General features: G+C 46.2%; 1 protein-coding gene across 2 annotated transcripts in view; it reads left to right on the top strand.

Annotated features, from left to right (window-relative positions):
- The window catches only part of DNAH7 (dynein axonemal heavy chain 7), a 918,640-nt gene that overhangs the window by 684,443 nt on the left and 215,591 nt on the right, over window positions 1–18,606 (top strand). For both annotated transcript variants that reach the window (XM_083153498.1, XM_083153497.1), the window contains 3 exons: window positions 9,809–10,139; window positions 10,741–11,087; window positions 15,469–15,649. In XM_083153498.1, the coding sequence (XP_083009624.1) occupies window positions 9,809–10,139; window positions 10,741–11,087; window positions 15,469–15,649 (859 nt within the window). The remainder of the gene's footprint in view (window positions 1–9,808; window positions 10,140–10,740; window positions 11,088–15,468; window positions 15,650–18,606) is intronic.

Below are 18,606 nucleotides of genomic sequence, written 5' to 3'. Positions count from 1 at the left end.
CCTGCCATCAGCTTAAACAAGAGGTGGTGACGCGCTGGAACTCCACCCTCTAAATGCTGCAGAGGATGGAGGAGCAGCAGAACGCCATTCAAGCCTACACGGCCACCTACATCATAGGCAGAGGAGCGTGGCTGCACCTGACTCAAGCGTGGAGGCTGATTTCCATGTTTTGCAAGGTTCTCCAGCCATTTGAACTAGCCACACGTGAAGTCAGTTCCGACACTGCCAGCTTGAGTCAGGGGAGAGAAGCAGTTGGACAAAGGGAAGGAGCTAAAGCGTAGCGATTCCGCAAAGCATGTCGCTCTTGTGGATGAAGCCCTCCATATGCTTTGCACCAGGATATGAGGGTGGTGAGTCTGTTAAAGTCAGATGAATACGTTCTTGCCACCGTGCTCGATCTTTGGTTTAAAGCGTATGATGTGTCTCTGTTTCCGGCGGAAACAAGTCTACAAAGGTGCAAAGACCTGCTGGTCAGGAGTTTGTTGTCTGAAGCAGTGTTCCCTCTAAGCTGTGCACGCGTGCGCGTGCACACACCTCGACGAGTGTGCGCACAGACATTACAACAGAGTGCACAAAGCAGCGGTGGTCCCTTTTTGCAGTTGTGGACTCAATTAATGTGTGTTTCACCCATTAACTACATTGTGTGCTGTGTTTTGAATGTTTAAATGTTTAATATCATTTTGAAGTAAAGTTAGCACAAATGCTGAATGTCATTATCCAGTTATATATAAGTGATGCACAAAAATTGAAATTTCCTTCCAAAATTGCACAGCCAAAATCTTTAGCCGCACACAGCCTTTATAAAATTAGAGGGAACATTGGTCTGAAGGGGACCGTGTCACTGTCCCATCTCCTCCTTCATTTTCTCCCACACCTGTGCCTGTGAGGAAACAGCTGCAATTTTCCACACAACCCGCTGGCGGGGATGCAGGGCAGGCAGGAGGTAGTTTTGACATCTGGTCCGGACTCGAGGACCTGGCAACGATTGCTGACATGTCTACTGTCGGTGCATTGGATGCTGTCACCATTGAAAAAAATGGTGGAGGATAACTTTGGTGACAGCATCCAAGTACTTGTCAGACAGTACTTACCTGTACTGGCAGGAAAAAAAGCTAGTTTGGAAGCCCCTGTACAAACTGGCTCTATTTTACCTGAGTTGTCTTCCCTCCAGTGTGTACTCCGAAAGAGTTTTTAGTGCAGCGGGGAGCCCGGTCAGTGAGCGGCGAAGGAGGTTGCTTCCACAAAATGTGGAGAAGATGATGTTTATAAAAATGAATTGTCAATTATTCAATGAAGACCAGGAATTGCCTCCAGAGATTATAACGGGACCTGTGATTGTGGAGTCCAGCGGGGACAAATTGATAATCTGTGAGGATGAGGAAGTACACACTGAAGGGGGCGAGGAATCAGAGGAGGAGGATGACGAGTGATGATGACATCTTGTCGCTGTAGAACCATGTATACAGGGAGATATTATTATGAATTGGTTTTTTTGTGTGGGGGTCCAAACAAACCAATCATTTCAGCCACAGTTTTGTAGGTCCTGTTGCTGAAAAGTTTGGTTTGTTAAAGTGTTCATGTCCTATTTTTGCAACATAAGGCTGGGTGGGATGCAATTCCATCTTGCATCGCCATTCATTAATCCCACTTCCTACAGTCATTCATGGGGTAACTGGACTTGTCTTTCAATGCATACAACTGTTTGCATTCTTCTTGACAGTGGTAATAAATTTAATAAATTATAAGCAATCACAGAGCTGACCAATCCCACTGCTGAGATTAATTGATTGCTGCACGAATCGCCCACTGCCCCTCGGCTGCACATCGTAAACACGATCAAGCCAGATACGATTAGGAAGGAAGCCACCCGTACGAAATGGTATACAGCTCCAACCCAGGGGTAAAAGTGGTCCTAAAGAGGTGGGGGAACTCTTTTTCATCTGCCACCTAGTAATTGATTAGCCCCCTCCCCTCCACCCATTAGGCAATGATTTAAGAGACAACTGGTAATAATAAATGAATAATAATCACAAAATTAATCAGATTTAATTAATTAATAATAATCACACAATCAAGCCAAATAGGGGTCTTGTTGGATGTTAAACTGATCCAAACAGTTACACACTTGCAGAGAAACAAAGGGCCTTATTCCAGTTCACTCTTAGAGGCAAATTCCTTCTTAGATGGACAAAACCATGTGCATTGCAGGGGGGCAGATGTAACATGTGCAGAGAGAATTAGCTTTGGGTGAGTTATTTTGTTTCTGTGCAGGGAAAATACTTTATTTTTACACTGCAATATAGATCTCACTTTGAAGCAAAACCCCACCCAAATCTAATTCTCTCTGCACGTGTTACATCTGCCCCACCTGCAGTGCACATGGTTTTGTCCAGCTAAGAAGGAATTTGCCTTTAAGAGTGAACTAGAATAAGGCCCAAAGTGCTGCACGAAAATCCCACCGCTCCTGGGCTGCACATGGTAAACAGCCAGTTAGATCCAGCCAGATAGGGGTCTTGTTGGCTGCTTAACTGTACATGTACGGTTAGGTAGGAAGCCACCGGTTGCTTAAAAGCGATACATCTCCAACCCAGGGGTCCCAGAGAGGTGGAGGAACTCTTCCAACTTCTACCTAATAATTGATTAGCCCCTCCCCTCCACCTATTAGGCAATGATTTAAGAGACGACTGGTAATAAATGAATAATAATCACAAAATTAAATCAGATTACATTAATTAATAATAATAATCATAATCACACAACCAAGCCAGATAGGGATCTTCTTGGATGTTAAACTGATCGAAACACTTACACACTTGCAGATAAACTCTGTGCTGCACGAAACGCCCACCGCTCCTTGGATGCACATGGTAAACATGGTAAACCGTGCACTATCAAGCCAGATAGGGGTCTTTTTGGGGCCTAGTTTTTTAAACTGCCATCCTGTCTGCCGCTGCAGTGCCACTCTTACACTTGTGCCGCACACTTGTGTGGCTTAGCATAGTTATCCTTTTGCCCTACAAACAATATTGTGAGGCGTTTAGAATAGACTGGAAATGAGTGGAAATGAATGTTATTGAGGTTAATAATAGCGTAGGAGCAAAAAATATAATAATAATTCTGCGATTTTAGCAGTTTTTATGCTTTAAAAAAAAAAAAATCAGAACCCAAAACGTTTAGGGGGTGTTTTGCCAAAGCCCATTAGAACCCAAAACCTGACGGTAATCAGAACCCAAAACGCAAAAAGTGGCCGGTGTATGGCCCTTATTTTTTTAAATATAAAATAGGATAATCAGGGCAGCCGAGAGGGGGGGAGCAGGTACTAATTACCCAGGCTTCCTGGAGGGGCTCTGCAGGGGCCCTGGTCTGACCCTTCCCTTCCCCGTCCGTCCGTCCCTCCCAGGTAGCAACAGCAGCACACACTTCTATAGCAGGCTCAGCATGAGCAGCTCACTGACAGCGTGTAGGTGTGTGCTGCTGCTGCTGAGTTTAGAGTTTTCTTTAACGCTCATCTAAACATTTTGGGGGCGTGGCCTAAGTGTGGGAGGTGGCCACACCTCCCACACTTAGGCCACACACCCTAAATTTTACCTGAGGATAATATGTGTTTGTGTGTGGGGAATGATATGGACTTGCACTGTCCCAGAAATCCTGGGTCCTGCCTCAGCCACCAGCTATAAAATCCTGACAAATTCTCCATTTGGGGGCCCAGCATTTCCCATGACCCGATGGCACTGACAACCACTGCAGTAGGATCAAGAAGTGCCACTTTCAAGCACCCGCAGTCTCCTCACATCCACCTGACCTCGTCTCCCTTCTCGTACACTGCAGTATGTCACTGGGGAACAACCCAGGTAACCTGTACCTCATGGAGAGTGGGAACCAGGGAGGGAGAGCATTGGGACCAGGTTGCAGCAATGATCTTGATGACAACACCACAACTTAATTATACCTGCCTCTGCCTATGGTCCTCAATAGGGTTTCATAGGAAAAAAAGATATGGCAGATGGGCATCCTGGTGATCCTGCTTCCCAGCCTCACCCGGCCGCCTCTCTCCCTGCTCCAGGGCAGCCTTGCCTATGTCACCCACAGCTTGTCACCCTCTCTCTCCCTGTGACCCTCTTCCTCTCCCCCATTGCCCTCTAGGCCTGATTAAGTACCGCAGTCATTTACTAAGAAACGGCTTAACGCTGCCCACCACCCTGCGGAACACATCCCCTTGCATACGGCTGAAGGAGAGAAATCATTTGATGGTCACCGACCAGCACCTTCTACAACATAGTAGATAGTGGGGGAAATTTTCTAAGCCAGATACGGCTAAAAAAATCGTATTTGAATAGTAAAATATGAATTTTTTAGGCGTATAAGTATTTTCTTTCTGTCCAGAAAATACATTAATTCATATTCTTATTCATGGCACATTCGTATTTGTATTTACAAATAAGAATGTATATGCCATCGATAGAATATGAATAGGAGTTACCTTTCTTAATTTACTAACTGGCCGAATAATACGGCCGCTAATTACCGGCAATTAGTGGGATATGGGCGCTAATTGAAGAACAAATACGCCAGGAAAATACACTTCATTTTTCTGGCGTATTTGGCAGAAGCCTGCACGGAAATTATTAAAGTAATAAAGTCTAATGTAAGTAATAAAGTTTTATTTTTCTTGTGTGTCAGTGTGTTTATTTAACTATTTGTATTGCTGTGGAACTACAAGTTCCAGCGGGCCCTTTATTGCAGAGCATGCTGGGACCATAGGCGAATCTAGGGGGTGGCCCGGGGTTGCACCATTTTGTAGCTGAGGAATGGGGCTTTCCAACGAGCCCAGCCCAGTGTCTCTAGCCCCCTGGGAACCGGAGATACTGCCAGGCAAAGCTGGAACGTTTTCCCTATAGGATAACATGGGACCCGCTAATTCCGACCCCCACCCAGTTCAACGGCTGCCAGTTCCCCCCCTTCGGCATCACTGAAGCTCGAGGTTGATCTCAGTCGAACCCAAATCGCTGGGCCTTCAATCTGATACCAGGCTGGATCCATATGGGTTAATTGGTTCCAGGGATATTGAGGTTAAACTGTTTTTTTTTTATTTCTTAAATGTAATTTCATGACTGTTTATGTTCTTTGAGGGTAGATTTCTCTGGAACCAAACAGCCCAGTTTCACGGGACCAAAATCATTTGAAGCCAACTCAAAAGTTCTTCAATATGATACTGGTCTCATGTAAATGGGTCAGTTGGTTCCGAAGATATAGCTGGTTGGTTAAAGGGGGGTAGGGAGAGGGGAGTGGTTGTCTCTCCCCCTCACACCAGAAAATGCAGGGACTAGGCCGGTGTATAAGAGGTCAGCCTGGGAATGTCCCTGCATGATCCTGTGACCATATTCCCGGGTAAATCCCTGCATTTTCTGTGTGGATACATCTACCCTCAATGTTCTTTGAGGGTAGATTTCTCTGGAACCAAACAGCCCAGTTTCACAGGACCAAAATCATTTGAAGCCAACTCAAAAGTTCTTCAATATGATACTGGTCTCATGTAAATGGGTCAGTTGGTTCCGAAGATATAGCTGGTTGGTTAAAGGGGGGTAGGGAGAGGGGAGTGGTTGTCTCTCCCCCTCACACAAGAAAATGCAGGGACTAGGCCGGTGTATAAGGGGTCAGCCTGGGAATGTCCCTGCATGATCCTGGGACCATATTCCCGGGTAAATCCCTGCATTTTCTGTTGTGAAAGGGGTATTTCAAACAGCTGTGACCTGCAGTGCTCTGAATACAGCCGGGCAGCCCCCTGCTCTCTGCCCAGCTGTCAATGACTGTCACCCCTGCAGCTTCCACTCCAATTCTTCTCCCCGCTTTCACCTCAGCCCGCCCCCCCTTTAATCATGTGGTGCCAGCGCCCGGCGTGCTCCCCCGACGTCACGCGCAACAACAGCGTGCACAATATTTCAAATGTCCACTCGGCTAGAGGGGACACCAGGAGGGGAGTGGGAGCGTGCTCTGCGCTGCGCTCTGCTCCTCTCCCCATAGAAGCAGCTGCACCGCTCTCCATCTCTCCCTGCAGCAGCAACGAAGGCTCATATAAAAATGTACAGTAAGTGGCACTTTTAGGGGCATTGCTTAAGGGACGCTACAAGTGGCGGTATGTGGGGGCATTACGCATAATGTGTTGCTTAATGTGTAAGGGACATTACGGTGTGCAGCATCATGTGTAAGGGACATTACGGTGTGCAGCATCATGTGTAAGGGACATTACGGTGTGCAGCATCATGTGTAAGGGGCATTATGTGTGCAGCATAATGTATAAGGGGCATTATGTGTGCAGCCTCATGTGTAATGGGTACTATGGTGCGCGACATCCCCTTGAACTTCTTTTCACCAGTTTAATATTTTTTTATATTGCAGCGTGGGCAGTTGCCACGCTGCCCTCTTGTACACAATTCAGAGGGGCCGGGCAGCAGTGGAGCTCAGAGCCAGGAAGCAGTACATCCTGGCTCTGTCCAGTGGAGCCCGGCGCCACCTGGCACTTGGGAGAAGTAAAGGTCGCCTCCTGGGTCGCAGTAGAGAACGGCGCCTCCTGGGGAGCATTAAAGGCCACGCCATCCGGGGAGCCGTAAATCCTGGCGCTGCCACCCCCCAGGAAGCAGTAAAGCACGGCTCAGTGTCACGGAGGGGAGCAGTGCTGGGAAATGGTACAGCCCAGCACAGAAGAGCAGGGGAGCCCAGTGAAAGGAGCTGGTGAGTGCATTTGCAGACCTGCCACTGCCAGGGGGAAGCCAGTCGAACCCTTTCTAACACCCCACCCCTCCCCCATACCCTCTCTTTTAATCTCTCTTTTTTGCTCGCTCACCATTCCATTTTTTCCCCTCCATGTTCTCTTTCCCCCACCTCTTGCTCTCTTCCCCCTGTCCCCTCTTTCTTTCAACCCTTTCTCATTCCACCGCTGTCTCACATCTCTTTCTCTCCCTGCCCCTTGTCTCTTTCACCTCTATATCTCTTCTTTTCCCTCTCCTTCATTCCTCCCTCTCCCTCCAACAGTCTCACTCTTTCTTTCTCCCCCCTACCTATACACTTGGCTCTGTCTCTCTCTCTACCTGACACCCTCTCCCTCTCCCCCTGTCTCTCCTTTTTTCTCTCCCTGACACTCACACTCTTGATCCTTTCTTCCTATCTCCCTCTCTCCTGCTGACCCCCCTCCTCCCCTAGTGGCATTATAGTGACAATGGGGGGGGGGGGGGGGGGCCTTTCAGGATTTTGCTATGGGGCCAACGAGGTTGTAGTTAAGCCCCTGGACAGAGGGGTGTTGTGCAGTGCAGACTGCACACTTCAGAGAGGTTTGTGCTGTGCAGTGCAGAGGGGTGTTGTGCAGTGCAGACTAAAGGGGTTTGTGCAGTACAGAGGGGTGGTGTGCAGTGCAGAGGGGTTTGTGCTGTGCAGACTCAGAGCTGAGGGGTTTGTGCAGTGCAGAGGGGTTTGTGCTGTGCAGACTGCAGAGGGGTTTGTGTAAATATATAATACTAGGTGATTCATCGCGCTCTACGGGCGCTCTTCACACCGTCGTAAGGGGCTGCGCCCCCTTAATTTGTGAGCGTTTTTATTGTAAGAAATATGGTTAGAATTGTATGAAAGATGCCCTGTATTGCAACTTGAGTTATAGGTGAAATGTGTTAAATAGAGAGCATATGATTTGGAAGGGTGTGTGTAATGTTTTGTTTAATTAAAAAGCGGTTGTTTAGGTGTGTGTGTGTGTGCGCAATAGTATAGTAGGGTGTTTTTGTGTCAGCGGCTCCCCACTGGCGGATGTCACGACACAGGAAAACATGAGGCTGGGTAGTGATAGGGATGTGTGGGCATACGGGGGACTAAAGAGGAGGGTGGGGGACACTGTGCAGCTTCTGCCAGTGGATGGGGGTCCAGCATGGCAGCACAAGAGTACAGGACGGTGGCCCTGAGTCAGTGTCTCCTCCTACTGGGTGGGAGTTAGAGTGCATGAGAGCAGGAGGCTGGGCTATGAGGCGTGATAGGGGTATGTGGGCGACACAGCGTTAGCGACTCCCCAGTGGTGGAAGTTACGGTTCAGGAGGGCAGGAATCTGGGTAGTGATAGGGGTGTGTGGGCAAACGGGGGACTAAAGAGGAGGGTGGGGGACACTGTGCAGCTTCTGCCAGTGGGTGAGGGTCCAGCATGGCAGCACAGGAGTACAGGACGGTGGCCCTGAGTCAGTGTCTCTTCCTACTGGGTGGGAGTTAGGGTGCATGAGAGCAGGAGGCTGGGCTGTGAGGCATGATAGGGGTATGTGGGCAACACAGCGTCAGCGACTCCCCATTGGTGGAAGTTACGGTTCAGGAGAGCAGGAAACTGGGTAGTGGTTGGGGTGTCTCGGCATATGGGGGACTAAAGAGGAGGATGGGGGACACTGTGCAGCTTCTGCCAGTGGGTAAGGTTCCAGCGTGGCAGCACAGGAGTAAAGGACGGTGTCCCTGAGTCAGTGTCTACTCCTACTGGGTGGGAGTTAGGGTGCATGAGAGCAGGAGGCTGGGTGGTAAAGCATGATAGGGGAATGTGGGCAACACAGGGTGAGCGCGTCCCCACTGGCGGAAGTTACTGGGCAGGAGAACAGGAGGGAGGGCAGTGATAGAGGTGTGTGGGCATGAGGAGTACTAAAGGTTTTTGGCTGTTGCAGAGTAGGGATGGGCATTGGTGCAGACGCCATCGATGGTTGGCATTGATGGTGATTTTGCACCTTGCCATCGATAGTAGTAACATATTACTTGGATAACCATCGATTGTTGCTATCGATGGTAATCCATTATATCTGACTGAATAGGCCGTGGGTCAATCAGAACTCGGTGGCGGGATTTCCGGGTGTGGGGGGCCCGATGTCAGGATCCCAACTGGTCGGACTCAGACAGCATGGCGAGCGCAACAAAGCCCCTTGTGGGCTTGCTGCACTCAACACACTGCTATTCTATTCTCCCTCTATGGGGGTCGTGGACCCCCACGAGGGAGAATAGCCGGTGGCCATCGAGAACCCGCCTGTCAGTGTTTTAACAGTTGGGATCCCGACGTCGGGTAAATGACGGTCGGGATCCCAACTGTCGGGACCAAGTCCGGCACTCCCCTTGCCACGGGCTGCAGGCTTAAATGCTTTAAACACTACATGAACTAAATCTCTTATTAGTAATATAGGGCCTTATTTTGGTTCATTCTTTCTGACAAAATCCTTCTTAGATGGACAAAACCATGTGCACTGCAGGTGGGGCAGATGTAACATGTGCAGAGAGAATTAGATTTGGGTGAGTAATTTTGTTTCTGTGCAGGGAAAATACTGACTGCTTTATTTTTACACTGCAATATAGATCTCACTTTGAAGTAAAACCCCACCCAAATCTAATTCTCTCTGCACAAGTAACACCTGCCCCACCTGCAGTGCACATGGTTTTGCCCATCTAAGAAGGATTTTGTCAGAAAGAATGAACCAAAATAAGGCCCATAGTGAGTGCAGAGGCCTTGTGATTTCTATTTAAACAATGTGGCTACAAACCACGTGCACCCCAAATCTAGGAATGGTGAGTGCCATGGATTACTGCTTTTGTTTTTAAATATATCCCTGAAAATTTAAACTGAAAGCTCTAAAACTTCTTACACCTGACTTTACCTACTTGTAAATGTGGTTTTACATATATATGTTACAACAAGTATTTGCCTCCATTACAGAAAATGCAATATATTGGGTGTTGTGTAGTTAATCATTGGTACAGAGCATCAGTTTTACATACATTGTATGATTGTTATTTTTTTTTTTTTTTTTTAACAGGGATGTTTTGAAAATGAAGAGAAGATATGAAGTGGGTTTAGAGAAGCTAGAATCTGCTTCATCACAAGTGGCTATCATGCAAAGCGAATTAGAGGCTCTCCAGCCACAGCTGATCGTTGCTAGCAGAGAGGTGGATGAGATGATGGTTGTCATTGAGAAGGAGTCAATTGAGGTGGCTAAAACGGAAAAGATTGTAAAAGCCGATGAAGCTGTGGCTAATGAACAAGCGATGGCTGCCAAAGCAATCAAGGATGAATGTGACAGTGATCTGGCCCAAGCTTTGCCTATCCTGGAGTCTGCTCTTGCTGCTCTAGACACTCTTACTGCACAGGTTAGTTTCTGCTGTTCAAGTTCTTTCTATTTTGGTGTTTTTTAAGGTTCAGATAAATAACCGTTGTGTGGAAAAGAGATTACAATATTTAACCCTTGGAGTGCCGAGTGAATTTGTGAAATTGGTGTGAAAATTGCCAAGCAAACATTTGTATTCATCATAACGACCCGTAATGTTTACCTTATATATGAAATATAATCTTTTTTACACAACATTTTTTATTTGAATTTATATAACAAATGTGAGCGATGCTGGCATTTTTAGCCAATATTTTGCATATTGCTCACAGATGTTGCCACTCATATTTTAATCATGTAATCAATGAAGCAGGATTGATTTTTTTTTAAATAGTTTTTTTAGCTTTATTAAAATGTGTGCTTGGAATTCTCTATATGTGCCCAATTGTCAAACAGCTGAATAATTGAATATTGCAAGTAGATATTCATATTTACATGATAAATGTCATGTTCTTATTTCTGAAATGTTATCTTGATTTGAGCTGTCCACTCACATTTTTAAAATACAGCTAGAAAACTTAATTACTGTAAATACAATGTGCATAGAAATTCAGAAATGTGACTGTTTTGTATCATTCTTCTAGGACATTACAGTGGTTAAGTCTATGAAAAGTCCCCCGGCTGGGGTGAAGCTGGTTATGGAGGCAATTTGCATCCTGAAAGGAGTGAAACCAGATAAAATACCTGACCCCTCTGGTTCAGGTCGAAAAATAGAAGATTTCTGGGGACCAGCGAAGAGAGTGCTGGGTGATATGAAATTTCTTCAATCTCTTCATGATTATGATAAAGACAATATTCCAGCAGCTTATATGAGTGTCATAAGGAAGCAATATATTACCAATGCTGAATTTATTCCAGACAAAATCCGGAATGCATCTACAGCTGCCGAGGGGCTTTGCAAATGGGTTATTGCCATGGATTCCTATGATAAGTAAGAATAAATAAAATGCAAAGTATTCTATATTGAAATGCAGTAGATGGGAAAATATTGCATATTGAGATTCCCAATATTTAATATTGAGTTAAAACTTTACATAGTCTTTCAACTAGAGGGCACTTAAGTTCAAGTTATAGAGGTAACCCTAGCATACGGCCCAAAATAAGCTGTTATATCTTTATAATAGGCATGTGCACACACTTTCTTTTTGATAATATTGAGGTTTATTCAGAAGATATGAATAAATTGTGTATAATGCAGTGCTTTTTTAAGATGCAGAGGATGAAAGCTGTTAGGAATCACAATATGATGCTTTTATGTATGTGGCTGTAATACATCTTCCTCTATTATTAGTTCTTTGGGGCGGCTAAGTTGCAAAGTCCATGGACCTAATCTAGGTTATTTTGTGCTATTTGAGGAGATAAAAATATGGAAACATCCGTACTTAATTTGTACACAATGTAATGAAGTGCTACATATACAAGATCGACTTTTAGAAAATTGTTATTTATACGTCGTATATAACTGAAAATTAACTTAAATGAAGGATAAATTAAATAATTTTACCTTGGACTCTCAAATGACAATGGGAGTGATTCTAGTCCCTTCGGAAAAAGGTGAATTCGTTCAGAAGTGACAATTAAACTGGAAAGGTGGGCGTAAAGGTGGAAAATGCAGTTTAACATTGATAAATGTAAACTAATTCATTATGATAACAAAAATGAACAAGCTACTTATAGGCCAAATGGAGTTATTATAGGGAATTCTGCTGTAGAGAAGGACTTGGGGGTCATCATAGATGAAAAATTGGGTAATAGTGCACACTGCTCAAGTGCAGCAGCAAAAGCAAACCAGACACTGGAATGCATTAAACGGGGAATGGATTCAATGTGATAATGAACTTTAAATGGCATTGGTGAGACCACACTTGGAATACTGTGTTCAGTTCTGGGCACCGCACCTTAAAAAGGACATAACTGAATTGGAACAGGTACAGAGAAGGGCGACTAAGCTAGTAAAAGGTCTTGAACCACTAGAACACAAAGATAGGTAAACCAGGCTGAATATGTTTTCACTGGAGAAACGGAGGTTAAGAGGTGATATGATTATTACTGTATGTTCATATACAGGATTGGGAATCATATGAAATGGGGAGATGATTTGTTTACTAGCAGGCCTATACTTAGAACACGCAGGCATGTACTGAGGCTTGATGAAAATAAATTCTGTACTGAATTAAGAAGAGGATTCTTCACCATCAGAGCAGTAACATTCTGGAAGTCATTGCCAGTGGGGGTGGTTACAACAACTACTGTTAATGAAATTATATCAAAACTGGATACATTTTTGGCCAGTAAGGGAATCCTATAAATAAGTCAAGTCAGTAGTTACAAGTCAGATAGGTTGAACTTGTTGGACTAATGTATTTTTTCAGCCTTAATTACTATGTTACTACTAGGCGCTCTTCAAACCGTCGTAAGGGGCTACTCGCTGGAGCAGCGGGTCTGCCTGCAACTCCCCAGAGCCACGGGTATGCCCGCACCCCCTGCCCGCTGGATTGGCGGTGTCGGCAGACCCGCTGCTCCAGGGGTGGGGTGTGAAGCAGAACCGCTGCATGCGGGGGTTGGGGGGTGCGGGCAGACCAGCTGCTGGGGGGGCAGTCCCGCCGCTCTGGGTGGAGGGGTGGGGGCGGGCATACCCGCTGCTCCAGCGAAAGGGGGGGAGGGCGGGCATACCCATTGCTCCAGGGGGGTTGTGCAGGCATACCCGCTGATGGGGGGGAGGTTACGTGGGTGCAGGACTGCTGTTGGGGGGGTGTTGCGTGCGGGCAGACTGCTCATGGGGGAGGGGGTGGTGTCTCGCCGCTCCGGGTGGGGGGGGCATGCTTGCTACAGCAGGAAGGGGGGGTTGCAGGCAGACCCGCTCATCCAGCGGGGGGGAGGGGTGGGTGACGGGCATACCCACTGCTGCTGGGGGGGATTTGGTGGGTTGCGGGCAGACACACTGCTATGGGGGTGGGTGGGGTGCACTGCTGCGGGGGGAGGGGGGTTGCAGGCAGACCTGCTACTCTGTGGGGGGGGGTTTGCGGGCAGACACCCTGCTATTGGGGTGGGGGGTGCACTGCTGCTGGGGAGGGGGGTGCGGGCATAGCCACTGCTCTAGCATGGGTGGCGGGTCGAGCAGCCCCGCTCATCCTGGGGGGGGTGCGGGCAGACCCGCTACTCCGGGGAGGGCAGGCATACGCACTGCTCCGGGGGGGGGGGGGGTGTGTGCAGGCATACCCACTGGGGTTTGGGTGCGGGCTGACCTGCTTGCGGGGGGTGGTTCGGGCAGATCCGCTCGTGGGGGGGTGGTGTCACGGGCAGACACGTTTGCCAGGGAGGGGGGGTGCGGGCAGACCCGCTCATCATCCAGAAGGGGGGGTGGCGGGCATACCCACTGCTGCTGGGGGGGGGGTTGGTGGGTTGCGGGCAGACCCGCTACTCCGGGGAGGGCAAGCATACACACTGCTCCCGGGGGGTTGTGCAGGCATGCCCACTGGGGTTTGGGTGCGGGCCAATCTGCTTGCGGGGGTGGTTCGGGCAGACCCGTTCATGGGGGGGCGCGGTGTTTTCAAAGGGGATGGGGGTGTGTATAATGCTGGTCTATCCCTAGGGGGGGCGGGTGTGTGTATAACGCTGGGCGTGGGGGGTGTCCTAAGGCAGAAACTATATGTGTATAATGCTGTCAATCACTCTTGTAACCCCGCCCAGCGTTATACACACAGGGGATGAGTGACAGATCTGGCTAAATATATAAGAGTTGTATGTTAGATGATTTGGGGGGATTGCACATGCGCATGGTCTTTTATGCACATGTGCAGGTCCCCTCTGCGAGTGGCTTTGGAGACTTGCATAATCGCTGACCTGTTCACAGGGAGTGGGACGAGCCAGAGGTGGATGGCGGTGGGGTTGGGTGTCACCCACAGGAACACCCATCGGGTGGGTGGATGTGTGCTGGGGGGCGGGCTGCTGACATCACAGGATGTCAGCTGCCCGTCCTGTCTAGGTCCAAGCACATCATTCTCCTGCAGCGGATACATGCGAGAGAATTTTTCTTTGGTACACAAACGGTTGAAGGGGGGTGGGATTTTTGGCAGGGTGGCGGGGCGGGCTCTCTGGCACTCGGTAAGTTGCGATGTTCGCAGTTTACCGAGTCAACTAGAATCAGCCGCTATATCCTTTCCTGCAAGACAAAGGAAATGTCAAGTAATGCAAATAAAGGGCTACTACTTCATATAATCTAATTGTGGTGCAAATTTAGTTAATTAAGCTAATTAAGTGCAGTGGTCAATATAAAATCAGCGAATCAGGTAGCAAGTGCTGATAATCACCTCTGCATCCACTCTAGCACCATAAAACTTCTGCCTCCTAAAAAATGAATAAATGTTTATTTATTGACAAGTAGTTGTGTTGCAATGACATTAATACAACCTTATTGCACATGGATTAGGTTTGTCTGTCCCTATTCTACCTGTTACGGCATAATCTGTACCACCATCCCATAAATGGATGTTTGCATTTTTGGTCTAAATGCTGATCTTACACAAAAATAGATGCAGTCCATTTCTAAAAGAATCACATTAATCAATATCCAAGGTGGTAACTAGGCATGTATGAGCAGTGTCAACGCACAGAGCCATGTGGGCGGTACCATTGCTGTCTTATGGCACCTGCATTTGGCTTGCAGGGTGCTGTGGGTCAAACTTACCTATTGTACTTTCAAATTGTACTCTCTGGGAGAAGCCTGAGTAGGAAAATCAGGTGTGCTTTCATGGTGTTGGGTCCAGAGCTCTTGTGCTATTATGCCAGATTAACATAGCATTGCATCACTAGGCCCTATCCCCATTGCATGGACTGTGGATTCATGTTAATGTTCTTCCAATTCTGCCCACTGCACTAGGAAATGGGCAGAATGTGCTTTACTCTTTCGCAGTAACCTCTAAATTATTATAGATTAAAGAGGTATATTTTATTGATAAGTAAAAATCCTTTAATGCAAACTATTTCATTGATGACATATTTCTAGAAACCTTTCTGTGATATGAAAGACTGCTCATAACACCAATTACAGCACTGTAGGAACTGATATAAAGAGCTATGTTGAGCAGTTGTATATTGCTTTACTGTATGCAGGTGATACTGGAGGTGAAATAAACAATGTATACTAAGGATTGACTCTGGTACGCAGGTGTGTCAATAACTAAATGCTGCAATGGTTTCTCATCTTATCGTAGCAAATTGAATATCACATGTCCCCATCTAAACAGTGTTCACTACTTTGTTCAAAACATTTTCAACATATTGTATAACATGCAATATTCTCATTACTTTAGAGTGGCCAAGGTAGTGGCTCCTAAAAAAGTAAAGTTGCACCAAGCAGAAAGTGAACTGAAGATTGCTATGGATAGTCTGAAGAAGAAACAGGCTGCTTTGAAGGAGGTACAGGATAAACTGGCCAAACTTGAGGAGAAACTTGAGGAAAACAAACAGAAGAAAGCAGACCTTGAAAACCAGGTGTGTAGCACGACTGTATATACTGATTTATGCTTGCAAATTGTGCTAATAAAATGTTTATTAATTGTAATGCTGGTTCCATTCAAATTACAATATGTTTGATCCCTTACATTGCCTCAATCTTAAGCAGTGTACACCAATTGGAAACAAGAATTTTCCTGCAAGAATACTATACATACTTATTTCACACATTTTGTAAGATAAAATGGGTGAATTTTACTAAGATCGAATGGGTACGAACGTATTCATTCGATCTTAACTATGGCAGTAATCAGCTGTTCGAATTTGGGTGTGTGAATGAGTACACCATCGATAGTATATGGCCATGAGTTCTATGGTGGTCGGCTCATTTACTAACATTCGTACTGCTGAAATTGGCTGCGAATTCTGCAGAAAATATGAATGGAAAATACTTCTAATTTTCCATTCGTATTTAGCTGAAGCCTTCAGGGATCAGTGCTGAGAGGGCTGGTCCAACTGCATTTTCTTATACACAAAATGCAGGAGCAGAAAAGGCCAACTTGCGTTCATCTATATATCAGCCATATAGAAGTTTGATATTTAGATTTCCTTGGAAGTTTATTTTTTATTCATCTGATAACATTAGCATATCAGAACTGATACAGCTTATTTATTAGACAAATCTAAAATATAATTACATTTTTAATTAATGACATGTAGGGGGGAATTTACTAAGAATACGAATACAAAAAATTGTATTCGTATTCTTACTACGAATTAATACGACTGCATATGGCTGTTTCAGCCATATGCAAAGTCGTGTTCCGGAGGGGAATTTACAAAGCAGTCAAATATGACTGCTTTGTAACCCTCCGATGTCGCATTGTTTCGTATTAGCGGCCATATATACGGCCGCTAATACGAATTCTTGCAGGCAGTCTACACGGATCAGTCAGATCCGTGCAGGCTGCAGAGTGTAAAAAAAAAAATAGAAAAAAAAAATACAAAAATCGTCGTGGGGTCCCCCCCCCCCACAGCCGTAACCAGCACCAGGCTGAAAGAGCCGGGGCTTGTAATAAAAAATCAGGAAACCCGGCAAATCGGGGTTCCCCGATTTTTTTAAAGCCAGCCGCAGGCTCCAGGTCCGGGGCTGGTTCCCAAAATACGGGGGACAAAATGAATAGGGGTCCCCTGTATTTTAAGAACCAGCCCCAGGCCAAACCAGCCAGCAGGGTAATGTCACAGCCGGGGACACTTATTATATAAGGTCCGCAGCCAAAACATCACCCTACTGACCAGTCAGCCTGGCCAGGGGCCCTGAGGGAGTAGGGACCAGTGTTCCCCCTAAGGGGTGCACGTGTGCGCGCGCACACAACTCGCCGAGCGTGCGCACAGACATTACAACAGAGCACACAAAGCAGCAGTTGTTCCTTTTTTGCAGTTGTGGACTCAATTAATGTGTGTTTCACCCATTAACTACATTGTGTGCTTTGTTTTGAATGTTTAATATAATTTTGAAGTATAGTTGACACAAATGCTGAAGCCTGGTGCTGTCCCCGGTGACCCTGTACGGTGGCTAATTCAGTGTAAAAGAAAGAATAAATTATTGTTTAATACTGTGGAACTATGAGTATCAGCAAGCCTCACCCGCAAGCTGGGACTTGAAAAACCACAATCCCAGCATGCGGGGCATTAAAGGGCCCGCTGGCACTTGTAGTTCCACAGTATTAAAATTAGTCAAATAAACACACACACAGACACAATAAAAATAAAACTTTAATACGTCCAAAGCCCACACATACTGATACTGACCTATCTTGAGCCCATCGGTAGGTCCCTGGGTCCAGGGTCCGGTGCTCCTTGGTCCGGGGCTCCAGGGTCCGGGGCTCCATGGTTCAGGGTCCGGTGCCTTGGTTCCTGGGTCTGAGGCTGCAGAGCCCAGGGCCTTGGTTCCGAGGCTGGTCCGGGGCTCCAGGGCTGAAGAGTCCGGGGTCCTGGATCTGAAGAAATCCATGGGGGAACTGTGGAAGGAAATCCAACTCACCAAGCTCCTCCTGCGAAGATCTGTCCTCTTCGTTCTGAAGTAATCCAGGTCTTCTGCCACATGCTGATGATTCCGGCAGCTCCCCGCATCGGACTAAGGAGAGGCGCGGAGATGTTTCATCTTCCGCGCCTCTCCTCCGAATGATTCTATTGGCCGCCTAGCGGCCAATCAGTCGGCTGTAAATACGAATGTCCCATCAATATGAATACGTAAATTCGTATTTTTGGCATAGTAACTGCCCAAAATACGTATACGCCCCCAAAAAATCGTGTTTTCGTATGAAAATAACAATTTTTTAACATTTTTGTTAGTAAATTTACCCCGTAATAGCATGTCAAATTATGCCATAATCATTTTTTTATTAACAGAAAATAGGAAAACTGTTGAGTTGCACTAATGTACTATCAGGTGACTTGCTTCATTGTAATGTGGTTAAGCTTTCAGATATTACCTGTTGTAGGCTGATGATATAATAACTGTCTGTACTGAGTAATATTTTTGTCATTCTAGTGTAATGTGATAAGCATTTTAACTTGCATACTTAACAGAAAATAAGGTCTGGACACTTCATATAAATTATTTTCATGGAGCTTTAATTCATAAATTAGCTGGCAATGCATAGAAGGATTGATGATATTCAATAAAAGTTAATATTTATTGGCACCAAGGGTTTGTGTTCTGCTTTCCTAACAGCTAGTTTGGGTACTGTTTACTTTAATGATGTTTTCCATTCTCTCAGTAATTTCTCTTTGTAATCAATTGCCTAGATTTGGATTTTCAGTTTAGATCTAGAATTTAAGATCTGGCTTTAGAATGCAAGCTTTTGCAGAGTCTGAGGCACTGCCACTCATTGCGGCGTACACCCCCCCTAACCCGCCACTGTTGCCACCACCACTCCTGCTGATCTACCACATATACCACCACCCAAGCCCTTTATTGCCGCCACCGGCAC

This window comes from Crinia signifera, chromosome 7 (genome assembly GCF_055691185.1).
Source record: "Crinia signifera chromosome 7, ASM5569118v1, whole genome shotgun sequence".
NCBI lineage: Eukaryota > Metazoa > Chordata > Amphibia > Anura > Myobatrachidae > Crinia > Crinia signifera.
Note: the sequence above shows the minus strand (reverse complement) of the source record. Positions and strands in the feature narration are given on the sequence as shown.